The 23626-nt window shown below is 35.5% G+C and overlaps 2 protein-coding genes across 3 annotated transcripts in view; one reads left to right on the forward strand and one right to left on the reverse strand.

The window, feature by feature from the left end:
- Nucleotides 1-1812: 1812 nt before the first annotated feature.
- LOC126977298 (uncharacterized) lies at nucleotides 1813-12777 on the forward strand. The gene is made up of 6 exons (XM_050826068.1): nucleotides 1813-2115; nucleotides 4816-4941; nucleotides 5777-5912; nucleotides 10309-10401; nucleotides 10676-10805; nucleotides 12433-12777. Exons 1-6 carry the CDS (start codon nucleotides 1882-1884, stop codon nucleotides 12584-12586), a joined length of 873 nt encoding a protein of 290 aa, XP_050682025.1. The 5' UTR covers nucleotides 1813-1881; the 3' UTR covers nucleotides 12587-12777.
- LOC126977313 (ADP-ribosylation factor 6) overlaps nucleotides 12765-23626 on the reverse strand; it is a 48255-nt gene continuing 37393 nt past the window's right edge. For both annotated transcript variants that reach the window (XM_050826087.1, XM_050826088.1), the window contains exons 4-7: nucleotides 23247-23402; nucleotides 22566-22712; nucleotides 21780-21960; nucleotides 12765-19612 (exon numbers count right to left, since the gene is read on the reverse strand). In XM_050826087.1, coding sequence (XP_050682044.1) covers nucleotides 21818-21960; nucleotides 22566-22712; nucleotides 23247-23402 — 446 coding nt within the window. In that variant the 3' untranslated portion in view covers nucleotides 12765-19612; nucleotides 21780-21817. The remainder of the gene's footprint in view (nucleotides 19613-21779; nucleotides 21961-22565; nucleotides 22713-23246; nucleotides 23403-23626) is intronic.

Consider the following 23626-nt stretch of genomic DNA (forward strand, 5'->3'; position numbering starts at 1 on the left):
AAGTTTGTATGAACATTGCAATTCACACGTTCCGTTATATGGTGATAAGAATGACTTATCGGGTATATTGGGACAGCTTCAGATTATTGACAGCTAATTACTGACAATAGAAGGTAGTAATTCTCTATCTGTAGTATATTGAGAACGGCCGTTAATGGGTAATTTAACATCAAAGGGAACAACGTCGGGCTACTTTTTAACTTTTAAGAAATAATTTATTAATGTGAAAGTGAACATATGCCATAATGAGTGCTTAGACAGACCAAAACCTTACCCTGGGAAGATGAGATATATAAATAAAATAAATAATATAAAATTGTCTTTTCGTACTAAAGAAATTTTAGTAATAAAGAAATAACTAATAATAAATCAAATAGTAAAAGTAGGTCAGTTAAAAACTGAAGTAGTAGAATTGAATAAGGTCCTACATACCAAAGCCAAATTAAAGGGTTTACCATAGATTGACAGATGACGGCTATAATCTTGTGAAAAACGGAGATAGCCGAAATCCACTACGTTTTAAGCAACTGTTCGCTTTCAAGCCGCTTTCTAGCCGGATTATACTTCGTCTCCAATCGACATACTGTGTTTTTTTTTATGGAATAGGAGGACAAACGAGCGTACGGGTCACCTGGTGTTAAATGATCACCGCCGCCCACATTCTCTTGCAACAACAGAGGAATCACAAGAGCGTTGTCGGCCTTTAAGGAAGGTGTACGCGCTTTTTTTGAAGGTACCCATGTCGTATCGTCCCGGAAACACCGCACAAGGAAGCTCATTCCACAGCTTTAGTAGTACGTGGAAGAAAGCTCCTTGAAAACCGCACTGTGGAGGACCGCCACACCCAGATGGTGGGGATGATATCCTAATTTGTGGCGTGTCGTGCAAAGTTGAAATTCGGCGGCAGGAATCAGGTGAACAGCTCTTCGGAACACTCCCCGTGATAAATGCGGTAGAAGACACACAATAATACAACTACAGGTTTCATACTAAACTTAATTTCAATTTTTACTTAAGCAGTCCCTCCTCTTATAAGGTAGTATTTTCATCGCACTGACCTCTACTATATACCACTGGACTGGTGGCTGTCAAAGTGTTTTTGTGAATGTTTGATATTCGCCATTTTGGCGCTGTTGGCCATGTAGCGACAGTGTGCGGATTAAATTGATTAGTGATGACATCGGGATATAAAACCTAGTGGACAACATAGATGGTGGGAAACTATTTACAAAAAAAAGTATATACTTTATTACGTTGATTCTTGAAGCATATAAAACGGAAAACGGAACGAAATTAATTCAAAATGCAAAAATACTTCAGGGTATTGTACGTTCCTTCGCAGCCATTTCGCAGCAGTATTATACATCAAAATTAGTTCTCCGGACGCTCGCGAGTGGCGCTTCAAATAGGCACAAAACTGTCCACCTTAAAGAACAGCCTGTTCAGTGGTATTTATACAGGTCAGTGTTTCATCCTCTTTACCAAAGAGAATACAAACACTACGTTCACGCTAGGCTCTTTATTTTGATTGAAAATCAGGATGAAAAAACCAACATTCCTTTAGTAACTCTTCATGTATTTTTTGCACGTTTGCATAAGTTTAATGTTAAAGATACTATAAACATATTATATATATAATATGAAATAGCACTAATAATGTACATCAAATACACTTTAAATTATGATAGGTATTAAAGAACTTTAAAAATGATTTGGTTCAATAATAACTGTCGGGATATAAAACCTTTTCTTAAGACCTTCATAAAGAAACAATACAATTTAAAATAGGAAATGTCAGATCAGTGTGAAAAATCCTAGGAACATGTAAAGACACGGACAAAATTCAACACTCCGAAAAACCGACAAAACATCAACACAATAATGCAACTTCTACACAAACACCAACCGACAATACTGTTGCGCGAAATGGCCCAATCTGCCCGAGAAGGATCGGCGCATAACTTCGAAGTTAAAGAGAAAGGATCATCCAACGCATCTCTTATGCTGATGAATCCAGTAGCGAGCGGTGATAACATGACGATCAATTTGAACACACAAAAAATTAAAGAAGATCTACCACCGCTTGTACCATGCTGTGAAGGAAGAGAACTACAGGTAAATTTTTCTAATATAAACTTTACCATTAACTTAACATTAGACATCTTGTAGAACTCATCTGTTTAGAGAGAAAATTGTAAATTTAAACGCATTCAGTACATACAAACACTCACGCCTTGTTCCCGTTGGGGTAGGCAGAGACAATAGAATGCCACTTGCTTCTATCCTTACAAACCTCACGCGCTTCATCAACATTCATTACTCTTTTCATACAAGCTCGCCGGTTGCGGGTGCTTCGGTCCTTTCCTTTTCTCAAAACGTCCACAATTTGGTCGGCGAATGTTCTAACGAGGTCTCGCTACCGACTTGCCACACACACTTGCCTTTATATATTTTACGCATTTACTAATTCGACCTTATTGCTTGAGCTGTTGGATAAGGTGTCTTTCATACGTTTATGATTCAAAGAACAGGGATTCTCTGTACAGGGAATCTCGAGCGTTGGTTCCGATTAATGGTGCCTTTACGGGCTGGTTTGATATCTCCAAAGGTGTCAGACAAGGTTGCGTAGCCTCGCCTTGGTTGTTCAAGCTATTCATGGATGTATGAATGATTTGAGAGAAATGCAATGTGGAATCAATATGGAAGGGTTGCTTGTTAAGTGCCTCTTGTACGCTTATGATGCAATGCAATGCTTGAGTTGCAACAAATGATGGACTGCTTGGATGGATCAAGGCGTGAGTATGGGTGTCTGTGTGTGTGACTCAATGCAATCTTGTTGTCTGTGCTGAATAACGCAATCTTGTTTTTTTAGATTTGAATTAGGTGACATTTTTTTGTAAAAATTTGTTTTTATGTCAGCCATCACGAAACATTGACACCGATATTTGATTTTCATTATATCCACCAATTTCATCAATGATGGGCTTTTGAAGAGCTTTGGTGAAATATTAACCTGATGTTAAGTGATCACCGCCACCCACATTCTCTTGCAACATGAGAGGAGTCACAGGAGCGTTGCCACCCTTTTAGAAAGGTACGCGCTTTTTGGTAAAAAAGTTTCTAGAAAACCGCACTGCAGAGAAACGCCCAACATTCGGATGGTAGAGATGATATCCTAATTTGTGAAAGTGAAATTCAGCGGCAGGAACCAGGTTAAACAGCTCTTCGTAATAGGTACTCCCCAATATAAATATGGGTTCGTATCCATACTGCAATGTACTAGGTACATCTAATGCACAAATAATATTCAAATTATTTTGGTTGAAAAAGACATTCTCAGTAATGAATGATCTTGAGGCTTACCAAAAAAGATGGCATTCATTTCTAAAACCCATTCAACAGAAAGCAATTTATATAGGGCATGTCCGCATTTCAGTGAAAGGAATGATGAATCACCTCTAAACGCAATTACGGAGTTTTGCTAGTTCGTTGTTTCTTTCGCTCTTCCATTATTTAGCTAGAAATCTCATTTTTCAGGGTTAGTTAAACTAAATATATTGACTGCAAAATATGAAAAATTTGTACGTTGCGTGAAACGAAAGCATCCTAGTTGGGGCATATTGTTACAGTAAACGTAAATGTTATTTACACAAATCTTTTATCACTTTAAATGACTGCAAAAATTTTTCCGTTTTTGTTGCTATGACCTATATTTTTTCTAAAATAAACGTAGCCTAAGCTACTCCTTATTACATCAGCTACCTGCCAATAAAAGTCCCGTCAAAATCGGTCCAGCCCTTTCAGAGGGTTAGTTGGGAAGGTTATATTGGTGTAAGTACCGTATATATATTCACATACATGTAGTCAAAAACGGTTATTTCAATATTACAAACAGACACTCCAATTTTATTTATATGTATGTATAGATAATTATAAAGGTCTTATATTCACTCAACTGTTTGAAAGGAGGTAGCTAGTAAGAATTAAATGTGCGATTTCTACTACCTCTTCATGAGAACTACTTCTAACATGTACAGCTGTACTTTGAAACGAACTTCTTAAGGCGGCGCTTTGTAAAAAAATGAGCACAAAGTGGCGGTCAAGAGCATTAAAACATGTGTGCAAACCACACGTGGTAGAAGTGAAACCTTCAAAAATGATTTAGAATATTATTGTAAAACGAATGAAAAAACTCTACAAACCTTGGTGTTTTGTATACGTACACAAAACATCACGGTTGTTGTGATGCCTTTTCTCAAGCTTTGTACTACCTGTGCTCGCAAAAACTTGTATTAACACATGTACCACGCTGAGGTCCAAGCAAACTTCCACTATACCTTGGTAAACACGAGTGGAGGGGATACGAAGCAGAGCACAAAGAAAACCACGACTACCAAAAAAGAACAACAACAATGGGTCAGCACTTGTTTAATAATTTTAAGATGGGCATTTTGCATGAACATCTAAGCTGCATATGAAGTCCTGGTACATGTTGCTAGGACGAGACATGATTTCAACCGCTATGAAAGGCATAACTATCACCGCTACCATATTTATGTTCTCCTGGTGTCTGTAGTTATACGTCGAGCGCATGAGTCAGAATATATTAAGGAATACCCGTGTCATACATAAGACAATCACTTCTTCAACTATGATCGCCTGGTACCAAAACTCTATATAATGCTTTCTATCTCATATTCTCCCACGTTATGAATGTCTCTCTTTTTCGTTTTATCTTTCAAATCACAACGATGCTAAAGAAGTTTTTCGTTCGTCCTCTCGTTGAACTGATGCTAAACAGCGCTAATGTTGTAGATAAACGAGGATATATTTGACAATTGTCTGTCAGCGATATCCGTGAAGCACGACGACAATGTTATCCATTCCGCTAGCATGTCTTGTGCCTGTGAGCGAATGCAGGTGCCACCAGGAATTGTCAAGGTATTTTAATTTTATTTTTGTTATTGGTCAACATACCATAAAGACTTAGCAGCAAAATTCTAACTAACTTGTTTAAGTCTACGATTTTTCGTAACTATTCGGAACTACTGTGGAACTATCGGAACTGACCTAAACTAATCAATTGATCTCAAAAAATCCTAATGTTGGTATATGGGGAGGGTAGTTTGTTTATACCAGTGCCGTCGTGTATTAAAAAATGTATTGTACGAAATTTCTTACTATGCTAAAACGATTGTTTTAGAAAACTTTATATTTTTATAATTATTTCCTGATTAACCGTTTTAATTACTCAAATTAAATTTGAAATCAAAACTTATGAACGATGCGGGACTTGAACCCGCGACCTTTTCCTCCGTGCGAGCGCTCTTCCACTGAATCAACCGTTCGAGTGACGTCACGTTCATTAATCTGGATATGTCTTCTTCAACTCTCTGGTTGTGGCTTTATCTACAAGATCTACTTAGTTATTATTACTTATCTACAGTTGATAACCTGCTCAACCCCAATATTTTCATATTAGGAAAATGACTTGAATTGATGAAGCCACAACCTGAGAGTTGAACAAGGCTTTTGAATATTTATGAACGTGACGTCACTGGAACGGTTGGCTCAGTGGAAGAGCGCTCGAATTTATTTTAGTTATGTTATTCATACCAAACGTGAGGAAAATAACAAACCGTTTAAGTTACTTGAGTAACTCAGACAGTCAGAGCTATCATATTATGAACATACGATTTTTACCGAAGCATCGAATAGTCCAACGAAAATTTCATTACATAAATCAACAAATGTTTACATCTCATATTTTCTACAGCATCGCAATTCGTTCCGAAGCTTGCACAGACCGGACTTGAAGCGGGTGCCGTACCTTCGTCGGATGACGGCAGAAGAATTGGAAACTCTATTCCTTGGTTATGCTGATATACACAATCGTATCACCGGCAAGAACGGTTGGTTTCCTTACTTTTTGAGAACAGTTTGTAATCATTATTGAAATAGAATCAATTACCGGCTGCAGTTTTCCCGAACCGACTTAGGGGCCTTCAAGGTTAGATTGTACTCCCACTTTCTAGGCCGGCAACGCATCTCTTGCCAGTTTGCTGCCTCTTATTAAAAAAAGTGTGTGTGTCAACTCCGACGCACGACTGGAGTTTACTCCTCAAGAACGATTGTCTTTGAACAGGTACTAACCAAAATCAAGGCCAATGGAGTCGGTTACAAACAGACATACAGCAGAAGCTATAAAAGCGTATTAATTAATTTATTTATTAAGGCTTACCAACTAGATACATAATTTTACATACACGAATAAGATAAACATTAATAAGTGTTACTATTTACATATCTAAATTAAAGGTATGCACATCGTTACTAAACTAAAAAACTAATGCTAAAAACAAATTAGTAAAATAACAATAATGAATATACTACTAATACTAATTACATAGTTTCTAATCTATATTCAAGCCTTTAAATGACAAGGACACCTGTTTTTTATAAAAGTTATTATTTGAAAATATATCGATGTTATGATCTAATTTAAATATTTTATTATAGCTTACACATATGAGTTGAATGGGAGAGTTTAATCCGTAGTTATTTCTATAAAATTTAATAAATATTGGGGAATAAGACCATTAAATTACGGTGCACAAATGCCAATATTTTGAAGAATATCTGGACAGTTTATCAGATTGTTTATGAGTTTGTAAAGAAAAATCAACTGGGCCGCCTTTCTACGCATTTCCAGGGAATCAATTTCAAGATTAATTAGCCTTTTTTGGTAATCATAAATATGATAAGTTTTATCGATATAACTGAGTCTAGATACAAATTTTTTTGCACTGATTCCATTCGTTTCGATTCGTATTAATGAAAAAAGATCGACATCATATGTAAGGGTAAATAAACACATTAATTAAAATTCTTAAAGAATATATTTTTTTTATTTACTTACATTTTTTAAGACTATTCGGCGAAATATTATTTATCACATATTTACATTTAAGTAGATCTTACATGATTACATCATTATAATTTTACTATCATTAATTATCATAACTGAAATTACAAAAATAGTCAATAGAAAATAAAATTTATGAAAGTATAATAATAAATCAATTTCAATAATATAATAAGGCTTCAAAATACAAGAAAGTGAAAGGTGCGCGAGAAATGATGCGCATCAAAAACGTTACTATGCCCATTTGATGAGGAAGTTTTACTTTCCATATTTTTCATACCGGGCGCCTTATATGAAATGATTCTTAAGGAGTAAACTCCAAAAAGTGTGTGTGTACTTATGTATGCATGCAAAAAGTTATATTTCTTTGGCGTAACAAAGCAAAAATCCTAAAAATTATTTATTGCTACTGCTATTCTACGTTTTTAGAAAGAACAATATTGTACAAATCTTGCAAAGATGACTTTGACAATTAATTATTAAGTAATGAATACGGCTGCATGGGCCTGAACCCTTGCCTGTCCCAATAATGGACGAAGAAATCAAAAAAAATAACGAATGACGCAAACGTCTGAAAATTTTAGGAAACAACTACACCCTGTTACTTTTGTGTTAGTGATACGCGCGCATCTTAAAATTTCACTTTCATATTTTTTTTTATAATGCGACTAAAGAAGTATAACTTCAAAAAATATACCAGAAACAAGTAGACAATTTGTAGTAGTACAACTAATTTTAACCGTCTACGCGCCCAATAGTGAGGCGGTGTAAAAACAGCATAGTTAAGTTGCCAATTAGCAATGGCGTTTACAATTAGTTGCAGTTATCAGTTTTTAAATAATTACTTATGCGAAGAAATCAAATGGAATTACATTTCAGCACAATTTTAAGTCATTTTATTAAAATATTGATTTTATTAAATAAGGCCCTGCCCTAAAAGCGGTAATGGAGCGATACTAGCACTGAGCGGGGGGTGAGGGTGCACAGGAGTTATTTTGTTCACAATGCGCTGCGTAGAAATTTGATTTGAAGACTTCTTTTTTCTGTTCTTTAGAGTTAGACTGTTAGACTTTGACTAAAAATAAATGCACGCTCGTTGGGTAGTTGCTACGGTCATTCTCAAAATTTATCCAGGTCTCTTTTATATTATACTAGCTGACCCGACAGACGTTGTTCTGTAGATAATATAAAAAATACTGTTAAATAGGAATTTGCCAATAATATTTGAAACCATCAAGATTTATTTCGTACAAAATGCTCCCTGTTGTTATAATGAAATTGTTTCACAGTGGAACTGTCAAACCGTGCGTCAACTCTTTCATAGAAAATATGTCTATACAAAACAAATATTGAAAATTAAAATAATTATGGGTCTCAAATCGAAATAAAAACTATCCTATCTCTCAAGTTGGACCAAACTGCACTCCATGGAGTAGTCCCCATTAAAATCCGTTCATTAGTTTAGCAGTCCATCGCGGAAAAACAACGTGTCACGTAATTTATATATATTAAGATATACCAACATATATATACGTTTGATAATAATTAAATTAATTAACAATGTTTTCTAATAAAGCAATAACATAATTTTATTTGATTTTGCGGTAAAGCTCTTGTGGTCGACAAACCTTGCATAGATCGTCAGTATGATCATGAACATAGATAATATTATTATTACATATCATGTCATCCAATATGGAGCGAGTTTTTATTGGTATCGAAGACAGGCGATCTTATGACACATTTAATATTGAATCATCAACTCCAACCATGCTTTGACAGTTACATTCCGACAAATACTGTTTAACATGTAAGTAACCTGTACCTATTAAGTAACCTGTGGCTTCGTTGCTTAAGAAACAACCAATATTGGTTATATTTGTGTTTAAAAGATTACTTGAATGTTCTTTCCTTTGATTGGAGGGAAATATAGCTTTATCTGTATCTCCCTATATAATATGGTCTTACCTTCCACCTAACCTAACCTAATTTTCACCACCTCCAATACGTCCTTGAAAATGTGCACACGTGGGTATCAAGGACCGATGACCACTAGGATATTTAAACAAAATTGGCAAATGTAGTGACTGCCGATAGAAGTAAATACTCAGAAAATTTGAAATTTCATAATGTTTAAATTCAATATAATTATTAATTTCATTTTATTTTTAAATTACTATTTCAACAGTGCACTATGCATTGTTGAAATAGTGTTTATGTTTAATCACATTTCACTAAATCCATTCAATTTCATATAAAGATATTAAATACACACAGCACTGATGTTGCACAGTACGTCACCAGTATAGCTACAGATATTTATCTCGTGCGCCAGTCATGAGCATGTCGGTGATGCGAGCCGATAAGATTTTCCCCTACCAGATAGTGCCCAACGCGGCTAACGGCCGTTTTCAATAACCTATCTATTCTTAATTTAACTTACTAGAGGTACACAAATCTATCCATTTACGCTTACTTACACTTCAATAACCAATCGACATAAAGCATTGGACTGTACTATATTTGACATAACTATGGATAGATAAGATCTTGTCACTAAACGGTGAAAACAATGTATCCGTAACTAGAGATACGTAATAACGTATCTCTAGTTACGGATATACGGATGATTTTCAATAGAAAAGGGCCGTAATAAGTTTTCACTTCAAAAATATTACATTCAAAATAAGATAATCGTATCTTTAATAATAAATATTTATGGTGCTGTTTTTGAACTAAAAAGTACTTTTTAATACTGAATTTTAAGCTGAATGAAGACGTAGAAGATAATTTTCAAATAGATATTATAGAGAAGTTTCTATAGCGATATAAAGTCTCTACTGGTTTATTATTACCTAGAATTTAAAAAGCTCCGTTCAATTAAATCAGTTTTTAGTTATAATTTATCATAACTGATTGATTCATAAATTAATATCTGGACGACCGAGCCTTGCTCGGATTTTAAAGAATGTATTTCCTGGATTCGAACTGGGGTCTTAGGTCTTAAAAAAACTAATAGGACATCTCAAGTTCTTCTGCTTTCCGGATCACCCATTGTCCCATCTGAGCTATTATAGTCTTGTATATAGTGGAGAAATTTACCTTTGTATTCTAATGTTATTGTAGCTGATTCTCATTAAAACACTGATAAAACAACATTTTTTAAAATTAAAACCTAGCTAGATCGATTTTTCGCCCCCGAAACAGCCTGTATACTAAATTTTATTAAAATCGTTGGAGCCGTTTCCGAGATTCAGATTATATATACAATAATTGCTCGTTTAAAGATATAAGTTTGATCGATTTGAAATACGTTATCCTGTATCTGAAATATTGTACGTAATTTATACTCGGAGCTTGATGACAGCATGAAATAATTTCAGATATCAAACTGGGTTCGCGAACTACACCACAGCCAGATACGAAGGATGTTAGGAGAAAGGACGAACTGAAATCTACGGCTGTTCCAGACGAGGGTGGGTATTAAAGAATAAAATATCTAATTATTATCTTATGTAGATCTTATAAAGGCTGGCGGTAAGCACATGCTGTTCTGCCGGGTTAGCATGCGAAGCATGCGTATATAATCTCTACATATTTTCTCATCTTATCTCTACTTGTCTATTGAAGCTAACATGGAGATAGAAGTAATTTTAACATATCTGTGGCATTGCCGATATGGTGATAAGCAGTGAGCAGGGCTCAATGTAAACCGAGGGGTTAAGATATCAATTCTAAGTCTGTTTATAGGTACGCTACATCCGATTCCTGAGATCCATTCAGGAGTTAATGAGATCCCGGCGGGGATGAGACTACATGGAGCGAGGGCCCGGCTCTACACCTCTGTGCTTTCCGGAGCTAAGGCTGGCGATCAACTAGAGTTAGTATTATTTCGTTACGGTTTGTTCAGAACTGATATTTCTTATGACGGGAAGTGCCCGCGTGGTTATCATAGCGCCGCACAGAGGCCAGTGTGTGTAGTGACGTCGACGGTCAACGACCCCGCCCATTTCGGAATCTGTATGGACGTTGTATCATAACTTTATAACCTTTTTAATTTGCTTTTAAGAACTGTAAAGATAAATTAAAAATTTTATTATTCCCCTTTTCCAACAGAGGTTGGAAGTTGGGAACTTCACATCGTCCAACCTCTACCAGGTTGGATAGTGAGAATGCATTATCGTAACTATTCCCAATTTCGAAACTGTCAACAATGCGGTACAGTCATCGACATTAAAGTTTTTTACAATTTAATCTATATATATAAAAATGAATTGCTGTTCGTTAGTCTCGCTAAAACTCGAGAACGGCTGGACCGATTTGGCAAATTTAGGTCTTGAATTATTTGTGGAAGTTCAGAGGTTTAAAAGGAATTTTTTTTATAAAAAAAAATGATGTGATGTCGTGGGACACCAGGTAGGAACGAAGTTCCTTCGGCTAATGTAGAATCGACACAAATTGCAAAAAAAAATCGTTCTAATATTGCTATAATCGTTATCATATATTAATATAATATATACACTACTCGCTTATGTATGCGACTGTCGCGCCTGCGCACGTCTCATTTAACGGTTTTATTCCACGCACTTTTTTCCACGGATTTTTTCTTACGTTTTTACTATCACATTTTTTTCAGTTCGGTCGCGCAGCAAAATCCCTATCCCCTCCAAGCCTGCCGTAAGGAACTTCGTTCCAATAAGAAAGATAAGAAATTTTTGAATAAATAAGAAAATGCTGCTAAATTAAATAAAAACAACTTTTTGTGTTTCCTTTGATGTGTCTATACATAATTTCTATGAGAGAATTTATTGACGCACGGTTTGACAGTTCTGCTGTGAAAGAAGTAATTTTTGATGTTATATTTTATTGACAAATTCATATAAAAAGATTATTTTATTTATGATATACAGAACGTGTCGGGTCAGCTAGTAATTGATAAAAATCAGTTATTTACATTTTGATGATTGCTTGGATATGGTTATGGTGGTGTTCCGAAAATTTCGTCTAAAAGATATTCAGATATACAATATTATTGTAACGATGATTTGATACATTTTTTTATACATAAAAAAATATATGTTGTTTACAGATAATGAAGTTCTTAAATGATTGCTTAATATGTTCTATAAGACAACCATCAGCATTACGTAAAATTTTAACAAGAATACCTAAACACAAATTTGGTATGAAGTGGTAAACACTATCGAAAACTATAATTAAAAACAGTGTTCTAAGATTTTTTTTTCCGAAGTCACGTTCACGTGTCACGTTCTCAATAATTTTCTTCTAAATTCTCGCGCACGGAACGCGGATTGGTTGCAGGTGGGACATAGTCTTGCGTGTGGCCAGGAGAGTTCGGAGTAAACGCATGCGGACTAGCTCCGCACGCGAATGGAATACCGCGTGACAGGAAAACCGCTTAAACTTATTCTCAATGTTGTAGGCTTTGTTCAATTTTGACGAATAAAATTGAAATTCGTCTTAACATCATGCCCTAATTTCCCCAGAAGTCTATCGGCTAACGAGCAGTTCGAGAATGGCGTCTTGGACAACTCTCTCCATGAAGACGAGGTACAGCTGAATGAAGAACTACAGATTATATTGCCGCCCCGATGTGATGACGTCGCCGACCCTTCAAATACCAACTCTGCGTTTAATTAAATATCCAAATACATTGCCAAAACATTACCTTTTGCCACGATACCATGTAGTTAATGAAGTCGCTAAAACTACAAAAGAAAGCGAAAAAATTGTTGACTACATTAAGCCTGTACACTTATTGGCTACTAAATGATTTTATAAACAGGGTGTAGGGTTGCATATTTGGAGAAATAAAAGATTATTCATGTGAATTTATATTTGTATAACGTATCTACAATATTTATACAGCAGATTGTAACTCGAGCAACGATCCTTTCATACACCACTTGCCTCAAGATAATAACAATAAAAAAAACATTGTCACTATATGTTCGAAACTTAAATAAAAACACAGGGACCAAAATAGTATCTTAACTACTGTGAATATATTGCGATTAACTTTTGCTAAACGATAAATTAAAAAAAATATGAAGGGATATCGTAACAATGAGTTTAATTATCTCGTGATTTGATACACTGGCCATAGAGTAAAAGGATCGTTGCAATAAAGTGGATTTTATGTAATTCATTAAATAAATCTTAACAAAAAATAGTTTTTCCATAATCAAATGAATTTATTATAAAACAATTTAATTAAACGTAATAGAAAGAAAATACATAACTAGTGAGACATACAATTTAAATAATTTCGGATCGCATGTTTTTGTCTGTAGTTTAACTTTATTGGAGGGTTGAGGTAATCTCTTAAGGGAGAAAAGGAAGTGTCCAGCTTATAAAGTAAATAACAGTTCAAAAAGCTTCCACAATGGCGCTGGTGTAGGCACAAAACAATAGTATGTAGTATGGTGAATGTAGTAGGTAATTGTAATCGAATTGAAGTATGCCGACTTAAAAAAATTAATATTGTCGACTTCGTTAACTCCGTTCCCAATATACTATCTACAGATGAAGATTCTACTGTCTGTAATTAGCTGTCAATAATTTGAAGCTGTCCCAATATAACCGATAAGTCATTCTTTCGCCTTATAGCGTGAATTGCAATTTCCATACAATCGCTGGAAAGCTATACGTCGTCCCATTGACAGATAAGTTTATTGAGACAGAACTGTCAACGATAATTACGATTTTTACCTCAAGTAAGAGAATGAATATTGGGAACGGCCGTAAAGTAGTTAAAAAGTGAAAATTCCAACAACTTCGTTTGTACAAAATAATGTAGTAAATATAACCATATAAATTATGTGCACCTAGAGTGATTAGTATTGTTTTAAATTTGCCGCTTCTTTGCTACTGTAACGCGACCCAAATTTAATGCATTTTGACGGACACTTTTTCACATACACAGATCCTCCTTGCCTCTACCCTCCATATTTAACTTTATTGGTCGTTTTGACATTTGACCGCTATTGAGTTTCTTTTAACAATATTTTTTCTATATTAAATTATTGATATACGGATCCGTAGATATATTGTCAACTTTAGGTCAGGCAGTTCTCCCCTAATCGAGAATGATTATTGTTTATGGCATATAATCAAAATTGTATGATTGAAACGATATATGCTTGGCATTACCGCGTGGCTTATGCCTCTCACGCCAATACCAGTTTAAAGGAAAATAAATATTTTTCAATTTGTGGTAGGTAAAATTAAACAATTGATTAGACAGGCCTGTTGATGACGTTAATATAGTCCTAACAATTTGTTATTATTTAAAGTGATTACCCTCATTGCTGTGATTAAATACACAGATGAAATTTGAAAACAATAAGTATGAACGATGCGGGACTCGAACCAGCGACCTTCTCGCGTTCCGTGCGAGCGCTCTTCCACTGAGCCAACCGTTCGAGTCACGCGTCGTTGATAATCTAAACAACTCTGTTTAGATTTGCAAGAGCGACATATTAAGTCAATTTCCTAATATGAAAATATTGGGATCGAGCAGGTTATCAACTGTAAAGTAGATCCTGTAGATGAAGCGACAACCTGAGAGTTGGACTAGACTATTAACAGATTATTAGAAGATTTATTAACGATACGTCACTCGAACGGTTGGCTCAGTTGGAAGAGCGCTCGCACGGAACGCGAGACTGCGGACTTTGAGTCTCGCATCGTTCTTAAATTTTGTTATCAAATTTAATTTGTGTCAATATAGTTTATCCAAATTACCCTATACTATGCATCACAATAATTTAATTATAACAAACATCATGAAAGAAGAGTACATCAATATAACTCTCTATACATATATATATATATATATATATTCGCAATGCAAATAATTCAATCAAGCAACCGAGGTCACCGGGAGTGAATAACTAGATGCCTATTGGTCTAGTAAAAATCACAACATATCGTAAATAATAAAATAAAAATGTAAACAATGTTTGAACAATGAAAATACCAAAATTATCAATGTCACGCTTAATGTTTATGAGCCCTCACACACACACATAGAAATCGTATACTTTGAGTTGCCTACACAGACCTCTACTATATGCCACTGGAGTGGCAGCTGTCAAAGTGCTTTTGTGCCTGTTTGAAATTCGCAATTTTGGCGCTGTTTGCCATGTAGCGAGAGTCTGCGGTACTAAAACTAGTGATGACAACCTCAGCTAAACAAACATCGATAGATGGTGGGAAACTATTTACAAAAAAAATGTGTCCTTTATTACATTAGATTCTTGAACTATAAATAACACGGTAAACGAACGAAATTTATTCAAAATGTAAAAAATAATTCTGAGTATTGTACGTTCCTTCGCAGCCATTTGTATTATACGTCAAATTTATTTCTTTGGACGCTCGCGAGTGGCGCTTCAAATAGGCACAAAAAATTTGCTGTCAAACATATAGAACAGCCTGTCCAGTGGTATTTATACAGGTCAGTGGTTGCCTACCAGTCATGTCAATGGTTTTGGATGAGTGATATATTTATTACAATATTTGCTTTTCACCGTATTACATTGATTCTAATTAGTTTTACTTGGCAAGTTTTATCGATCAACTTCCAACTATTAGTAACAACTTAGTACCAACACAAAACTCATAATACAGCTAGCATAAGAACCTAATGCATTTTTGAAGTTATACTTCTTTAGGCGCGTTATGAAAAAATGATGAGTGAAATTTTAAGATGCGCGTGCATCACTGTAACACAAAATTAACATGGTGAAGTTGGTTCCTAAAATTTTTGACGTTTGCGTCAATCGTTATTTTGGTTTCTTTCTTCATTATTAGGACAGGCAAAGGGTTCAAGCCCATACAGCCGTATTGATTATTTAATATATAATTGTCAAAGCCATCTTTGCAAGATTTTCACAAAATTGTTCTTTCTAAAAACGCAGCATAGCTCGAGGAACCCATCATTTTAATGATATCTGCTTCGTTAGGCCAAAGAAGTATAACTTCTTGCGTGCATACATAAGTACACACACACTTTTTCTCCAAACTACTTTGGTTGGTCCCCCTAAATAATATTGTGACAAGCCATAATTTTGGCCAAATTTATGTATGTATGTTACAAATGTATGATAGAATACAAAATATCATATATAAGCTATTGCCAAGTATTTTATCTAAAAAAAACACCCACTAGATTTAACATAAGGTCACGTTTGTACGGAAATTTGGCACTAAATATTTATAACCAATAGTTTTTGAAAGGAAATCACGCACCGTGCATACATTTCCCCTCAAAAATATTGAATCACCCATAATTTGTTTTAATCTCACATCTTAAGCGTCATAAATTTATACTATAACTGAAGGTTATTATTTTAAGGACCATCATATATGCAGGCAATAATCTCTTAAATGAAACAATTGGATAAATTAACTAAATTTGCAGATTTCATGTCACAAAGATACCAAATCACCAAAAAAATATATTCATAAGTGCTGGAATGATGAGATGAATCGATAAAATAGAACTGGAAAGTAGTATCACACGTATTATCAGAAGATATACCTTAGATCATAGTCTAGATACTATTAATATTACAGCTGTAAAAACGTCGAGTTTAGAACCAAGCTCTATTTTGAGCAAGACACGCATACTAACACAGTGTCATACAAATCGCGAGTGTAAGACGTAGCTTGTCACGCACACTAAACTAATATGCCTGGCCTGTTTTTATCGGTTGTCTAACAGCAAGAGACTATATAGACGTATAAATTATCTAAGAGATTGACAACTATTGGAAATAACAATAGAATTCTATATACCGGAGTTTTAAATTTTCCAAGTGCCAAGAAGAAATGTTTGAAGGATTTAATATTAAAAATAGCAGATTGGTACTAGGGCATCATAACTAAAACTTCGAATACTAATATCATCTACTTAATTGAAAAGATTTACTATTAATACTCATTATTATAATAAACAAGAGGACACAAACGGGAAAAGGGCAAATGTGATGGAAAGAGAAAAATCATGCGCAATACCTGAAGTTTAAACAGATGCGTTAGTAACCTTTAAGGTGAGAGTATACTTAACGTGACCATTCGTCCCGCTTTTTCTGGCAATCATCCCGGTGTCCCCGGCAAAGCCGACATAGACCCGCTTTTGCAAACAGGCCCAACAATAATTTAAAATGTACTTTTCCCGCTCGAAATGCGTGGCGCTTTATTGCCATACAGAACATTAAAGTGCAAAATTAGGCTAGGCAATAAGACAAATAGGCAAAATGGGAAGGCTCAGCTTCACCTCACATGGGATCATGGATTCATGTTTCATGCAGCACTGTTTTTGCAGCCATCCCCTCCTCCCTAAGGTGTTGAGTGGGAGTGGTGAATGTAATATTAAAATTAGTTATAACCCAAATTTACCGTTTTTGTGGTAAGAGGCCTGATGGCATGACATTGATTCCTTGGAGTCGTGGAAAGCCACTGGTGTGGGATGCGACTTGTGTGGACACGCTAGCCCCCTCTCATATTGAACAGAGCGGGAGGTGCAGCGGCGGAATCTGCCGAAAACCTAAAGCGGAGGAAATATTCATCACTCGGTGATGGATACATATTTGTTCCCTTTGGGGTGGAGACGATGGGTCCTTGGGGTTCATCGGCACAAAAACTCATAAAAAGTTATCCAGGCATCTAACCGATTTAACAGGTGACCGATCTGGTACGTACCTCTGTCAAAGGATAAGTTTGGCCATACAAAGAGGTAACATTGCCAGCTTTATGGGCACCTTACCTGCCGATAGCGATCCTAATGATATTTACTATTTGTAATTAATAAATTTTTTAGATTATTTAAGTTTTATTTTTTTTTTTTTTATATAAATAGTGTTATTAATTATTAAGTCATATGTAAATAATTTGAAAAAGTTATAACCCTTGTAAGTGTATTGGTGTATGTGTGAGTGTGCGTGTATGTGTAGGTATCATTGTGTGTGTTTCCAGTGGGCGTGTAAAAACAGTACTGCTTAAAGCTCTAAAGGAAATAATACAAGTGAATGAAAGATTGACACATATACTCCAATCAAATTACTTACTCTAGAACTTTTAATATCTGGACCTGATGTCGATGACGTCACAGCGTCGCTTTGTCACGGTGTGCAAAACAAGCATCTCTAGGATATTATTATTAATAAATAAACAACGATTTATTTTGTCAGTATTATAGATTGATTTAAAGGTGTTGTGATGTGATGCTGACTATTATTACAATTATGATAAAAATCTATAAAAGTATCTGGGTTAAGTAAAAAAAGTATTTATTTAATGGCAGTACTATTATTAGCGACCTAGAACTACAGAACTCTTAACAACAATAGTCAAAACGTAACAATGAAAAATATCATGTATCTAACGGTAATAAAACTGCAAACGGTACTGATGCAACCGGACGAGCGCGAGGGGGTGAAAAGGGGAACTGGAGGGGGGCTTCACATTCCAGCGAGGTCCATAGATAATGTGGCCGAGTAGTACTATGAGTTCTCTATAAAACGACATATTTAGTATATTGACAAAACTTTGGCTTTCTCAGGCTTTTTACGGGTCACCTGGTGTTAAGTGATCACCGCCGCCCACATTATCTTGCAACACCAGAGGAATCACAGGAGCGTTGCCGGCCTTTAAGGAAAAGCTCAGTAAGCGGCGTGATGGGTAAGGGCAAATATAGCCCGCGTCGTGTTTAATTCGTCCAAATAGGCACTCCATGAAAAGTGACTTTATTTAAATTAAACATTTACATAACTTCCATTTTAATTTTACTGATGAAATTTGGCAACTTGGTATTATAATGTTGTTATACAAGTCTGCTCATCACAGATCTCTTTATATTATAATAATAATAATAATCAAACAAAATGGTTCTTTAATTTATTAAATTTCCACTACGCACTTTTCAAGTTCTGGACATGTTTCTCACAAAATGTCAACAAATAGTTGAAATACATCATTAATCATACGACTGAAATATAAAGACAATCGCCATTTTTTTTTTCAACAATTTCAATCACATTTTTGACTTTTGTGAGTGATGTTTTGTTACTTGACCCGATAGAACTAGATCTCGTAATTACAATTGGCTAAATATAAAATATTACACATAAAAGATACAATATAAAAATATAAGAAAATAATCAATTTAATCAATTCCACACACACGAGTTTAACATCTACTGTATATTAATAATGATAATTTAGATAAGCCATACTGTACATGTAGCGTGCTCATATTGCTTTTATAAATATTAAAGTACCCTCAAAACTCATTCACACCACTATACTGCATTTGCCTACTGTACTATACAAAAGAGATTAAAGAAAAGAAAAAAACAATTGTTTCTACGTAATCACCGTTTAAATAATATAAAAAAATAATCAAATATTTCGATACAACAAAGCTCTATTTTCTCTTTAAATAATGGAATAATTGATTTGTTTCCGTGTAACAAACAGTTCACTTGTACGACTAACTAACTAAATAGTGTAAGAGTTTGATAAGTCCTCAGTAGTCGCAAGTATCACTTGCCTCACTGCACTTGCGTATAGTTCAGTTATCAACACTGGGTCACGAATATGTATCCGGCGATGCGGCGATGGTCGCGTACTTAAAATAAATGGCATCGAAATCCTCACCTGAAACATAAAAAAAAGTCATTAGTGAGAATGGATCAGAGTATACAGGATGGTTTTTTGAGAAGGGCGGTGATGGCCAAGTCGGGAACTACGAGTATTAGAGATTTATAAGAAAACAATAACTGCATATTTAGTTTTTTAAAATTTCTTTAACTTTTGACGGATATCGACCCGAATGATTTTTGAAAAAAAAAAATACACCTGTATTATTGGACCAATAGACTTTGTTGCTAATAAGGATCAATCTTTGCAAAGAAATGTATTAGTTAAAATGAAAGTAAAAACCATTTTTTTTGTTTTATTATTTTATACGGAAGAAATCCAACCTCCTATTCAATTTTTTTGTTAGAAATCCTACTTTTTTCGTTGATATTCTATCGTGTATAAGCCCTGTCATGGTATCAAATGCAATAAGGTCATTAAAGAGACGTAAAATAAACTTATGCATTGGAGTCATTCGGTAAAAGTAAGATAAAGAAAAACTAAATATGCAGTTATTATTTTCTTATAAATCGAGGGCATGCCTAAATTCACCACTATTCTCTAAGACTCATAGTTTCCGACTTGGCCATCACCTCTCAAAAAACCAACGTGTATATATAATTTGACTTCTTTGGGAATGGAGCGACCGCCCTCAAGCTATTAGATAATAAGTTTAATTGTACGATATTACATTGTAACCATAATATTTTTTTTATGTAAAAAACAAAAGCCCGCTGAGTTTGTAGCGCCCTATCTTCTCAGGTCTGAGGCATTCTTTTTGGAATGGGTGGTAGTTTCTGACTTTCAATAAGTGATGTCACATCCTATTTTGAATAAAAATATATTTGAATTGGAATATAAATTCGCTATACAAACAATCCAGTCAGCCAACTAAGATAAGCGGGCACGGGGCACTGTAATCTGAATGCTCATTGGTCAGGTAACAATCACAACATGTTGTAATTGGTCAGATAATAATTGTTAACAATACCTATAGGCTACTGTGGATTTATATAAGATCTGTGTTTTTATATGGTATCTGAAAGTTTCGTCTATTATCAGGGGTCTATATGTTATAAGGCCAATGGGTTGACGGGTGTGGAAGAAGCCGGTAAAGTAACCACCAGAAGGCACAAGTTTGTGGGTTCACTATCTGTCAAAGCTTGTATCGGCATACTGGCGATTGGCCTTTAAAAAGCCTGGTGTACTCTGTAAGGCGACCTATTTCAAGCCACCGCCTGCAATTGTATGAGGCGCTCGCACACTAACATGGAATACTATTAACGAGGAGCGTCTCGAATCACCGACGATCAAGTTAGCTCCGATCGGCTTGGTTCTTCGGCGTAACGTAGGCATGTGGGCTCTCCCTGTATTAGAGGAGATTTTAGTCTGAATCCTCTACCGCATATATCACGCGAGTGCTCAGAGGAATTGTTCGGGCTGATACCAGCAGTCAAATTCCACCACATAACATGTGGACGTCTGGCATTCTAGAACCGCCCATTTTGCGAGGAACTTTTTGTCTCGCGCAGTCACTTTGTAAAATGGGCTGAAGTTGCCTCGAACCAATATTACTAAGAGACCTTCAAGCTAACAAAATACTTCCAACATAAACGCCGGCAAGGCCTCACCGCTTTCCACCACGTGAGCCTCTGCCCCCTCTTATATAATAAAAATGGCAAATGGAGGTCGGTAACATCTGCCTATAACTCAATTGTATTATATATATAACGCGTGATTGTATTATCACGCCAGTCACCCGGCAGTCTTTATAGAATCAAGGATGTTTAGAGATCAACAATCAATGTAATAAAAAACAGAATGAAATATTATCACAATACAGTAAAACCGCAAAGGTCATATGGGGTTCATAAGTTGGCAGATAAAGTGAAACGATTGAATGATGTGGGTGTGTTGATTTCGCTTACTTCCCGCGTGTTTCTGACTCAGACTCTAGGCTAATTAGATGGACTGTAAAACAGAACTTTTATGGAATTTTTTTCTTTGCCAAGCTATTTGACAAAGTATAGCTTTCTAGAGTGGTATTGTTGGTGTTTTCCACAAACTTTTAATGAGATATGATATTGTATTTGTATGACTGGTATAAAATTGATAGGATAGTTCAAGAGATTTTAGTTTCAGTAATAAAGTGTGTGACAACCCTAACCTATTTTTTTGTACCCACCATTAGAGAGCGGGCGGTCATGCCGCCTACTCTGCAGCTCATAACTTGTGATTGCTGGTGAGCCACGTGAGCCCCTCGTAAAGACCGTCGCCGGTGGTCGCGCACGACGGCTGCACGTACCAGTTACGATCTCTGATGCGTGTCAACCCTAGCTTCTCTTGAATCTCGTGCGGTTTCATCGCTGTAAATGTACAGTTCAACTATATTATCTTTTTAAGCCAAAGTTAACACCTTGGATTATCTATTTCGGAGGGAGCAATTTGGGCAAGAAATTAGTTATTTACGCCTTGAATCACTGATCCTGATAGAGATGAACCAATCAAACGACCTTGCCGAAATTGCAGTCAATTCTGTAGAAGAAAATTAAGTTCAAAATAAATCCAAATGAAGAATAGTAACCGCAAGAGGCGTAACGATTCGGGTTAGATTCTGGCTTCGTCCAATAAACAATGACAGCCTTATATTAAAACTAATTCTTAATCATAGCAGCACAGCAAACAGCTCTTTTTCAGAGTCTTTCTTATTGTCACCATTGTGGTTAATGATGACGATTAGCATCAAGTGGCTCTCTTTTCGTTCTGCTCTGCTTGTTCAGAAATTTATCCCCATAAGAAATAAATATGGCAAAAAAATAGGTATAAATTACCCTTAGTAAACTTAAATAAGCCAACTACTACACAAACATTCAATTATTTCCAATTTACTTCTAGAATGGATAAAAGCTCTGTTTCTAAAGTTGAAAAGTAAATAAAAGAAGAATGGTAGGTAAACAAGTGATTTCGTTACCGTCAGGCAAGTCCTGCTTGTTGGCAAATATGAGTATTATTGCGTCCCTCATTTCCCTGTCGTTAATGATTCGGTGAAGCTCCTGGCGTGCTTCCTCGATGCGGTCTCTGTCCGCGCAGTCCACTACGAATATTAAACCCTGGGTTCCTGAAAATTATGATTAAATAATGTACAGTGGCGAGATGACCTTAGTTCTTGATTGGTTTAAAAAAAAAGTAACTTAATATTATTAAGAACCCTAATATTATGTCATCCTTAAATATTTCCTTAATCTGCATTTCAATATGTCAATCTCGATTATTTCCTTATTATAATATTACTAGGTCAAGCCCGCGACTTCGTCCACGTTCTTAAAAATAATAAGCAAGTTTGGAATTGAAGATTATCTCATGTCCTACTCCAGATCCTGTCACCGTTTTCGCTCCCGTTCCCAACATATTATATTAATCTTATTTCGAGGAAGATTGCTATGGCAAACTAATCCTACTATTGGTATAGATATAGGGCGTCGACGTGAATTTTACTTTTAAAAACCCGCAGGAACCATGGATTTTACCGGGATAAAATATAACCAATCTCCTTGTCTACCCTACACAAAATCGGTTCAGTAGCTCCAGCGTAAAAGCGTAACAAACTTACATTCACATTTATAATATTATAAATCGTGAAGTAATAAATTACCTGTGTAGTAATGCCTCCATAGCGGCCGTATCTTATCCTGCCCCCCAACGTCCCACACGTTGAATTTGACGTTCTTATACGTGACAGTTTCGACATTAAAACCGACGGTGGGTATCGTTGTCACCGACTGACCTAGTTTTAGTTTATATAAAATAGCTGTTCCACCAAGCTAAGGAAGTAAATATGGAATAAGGTATTTAATTTTACTTAGATCAAATTCAAGCCAACCGTTCGAGTGATAAATAGAGTTGATAAATCTCATATGCTTTTAACTCTCAGGTAGTGGCTTCACCTTTGTATACAAGATTAATCGACGACACGTCACTCGAACGGTTGGCTCAGTTGGAAGAGCGCCATTGAATAATTAAAAAAAGGCATTA

This window comes from Leptidea sinapis, chromosome 44, assembly GCF_905404315.1.
Source record: "Leptidea sinapis chromosome 44, ilLepSina1.1, whole genome shotgun sequence".
Taxonomy (NCBI): Eukaryota; Metazoa; Arthropoda; class Insecta; order Lepidoptera; family Pieridae; genus Leptidea; species Leptidea sinapis.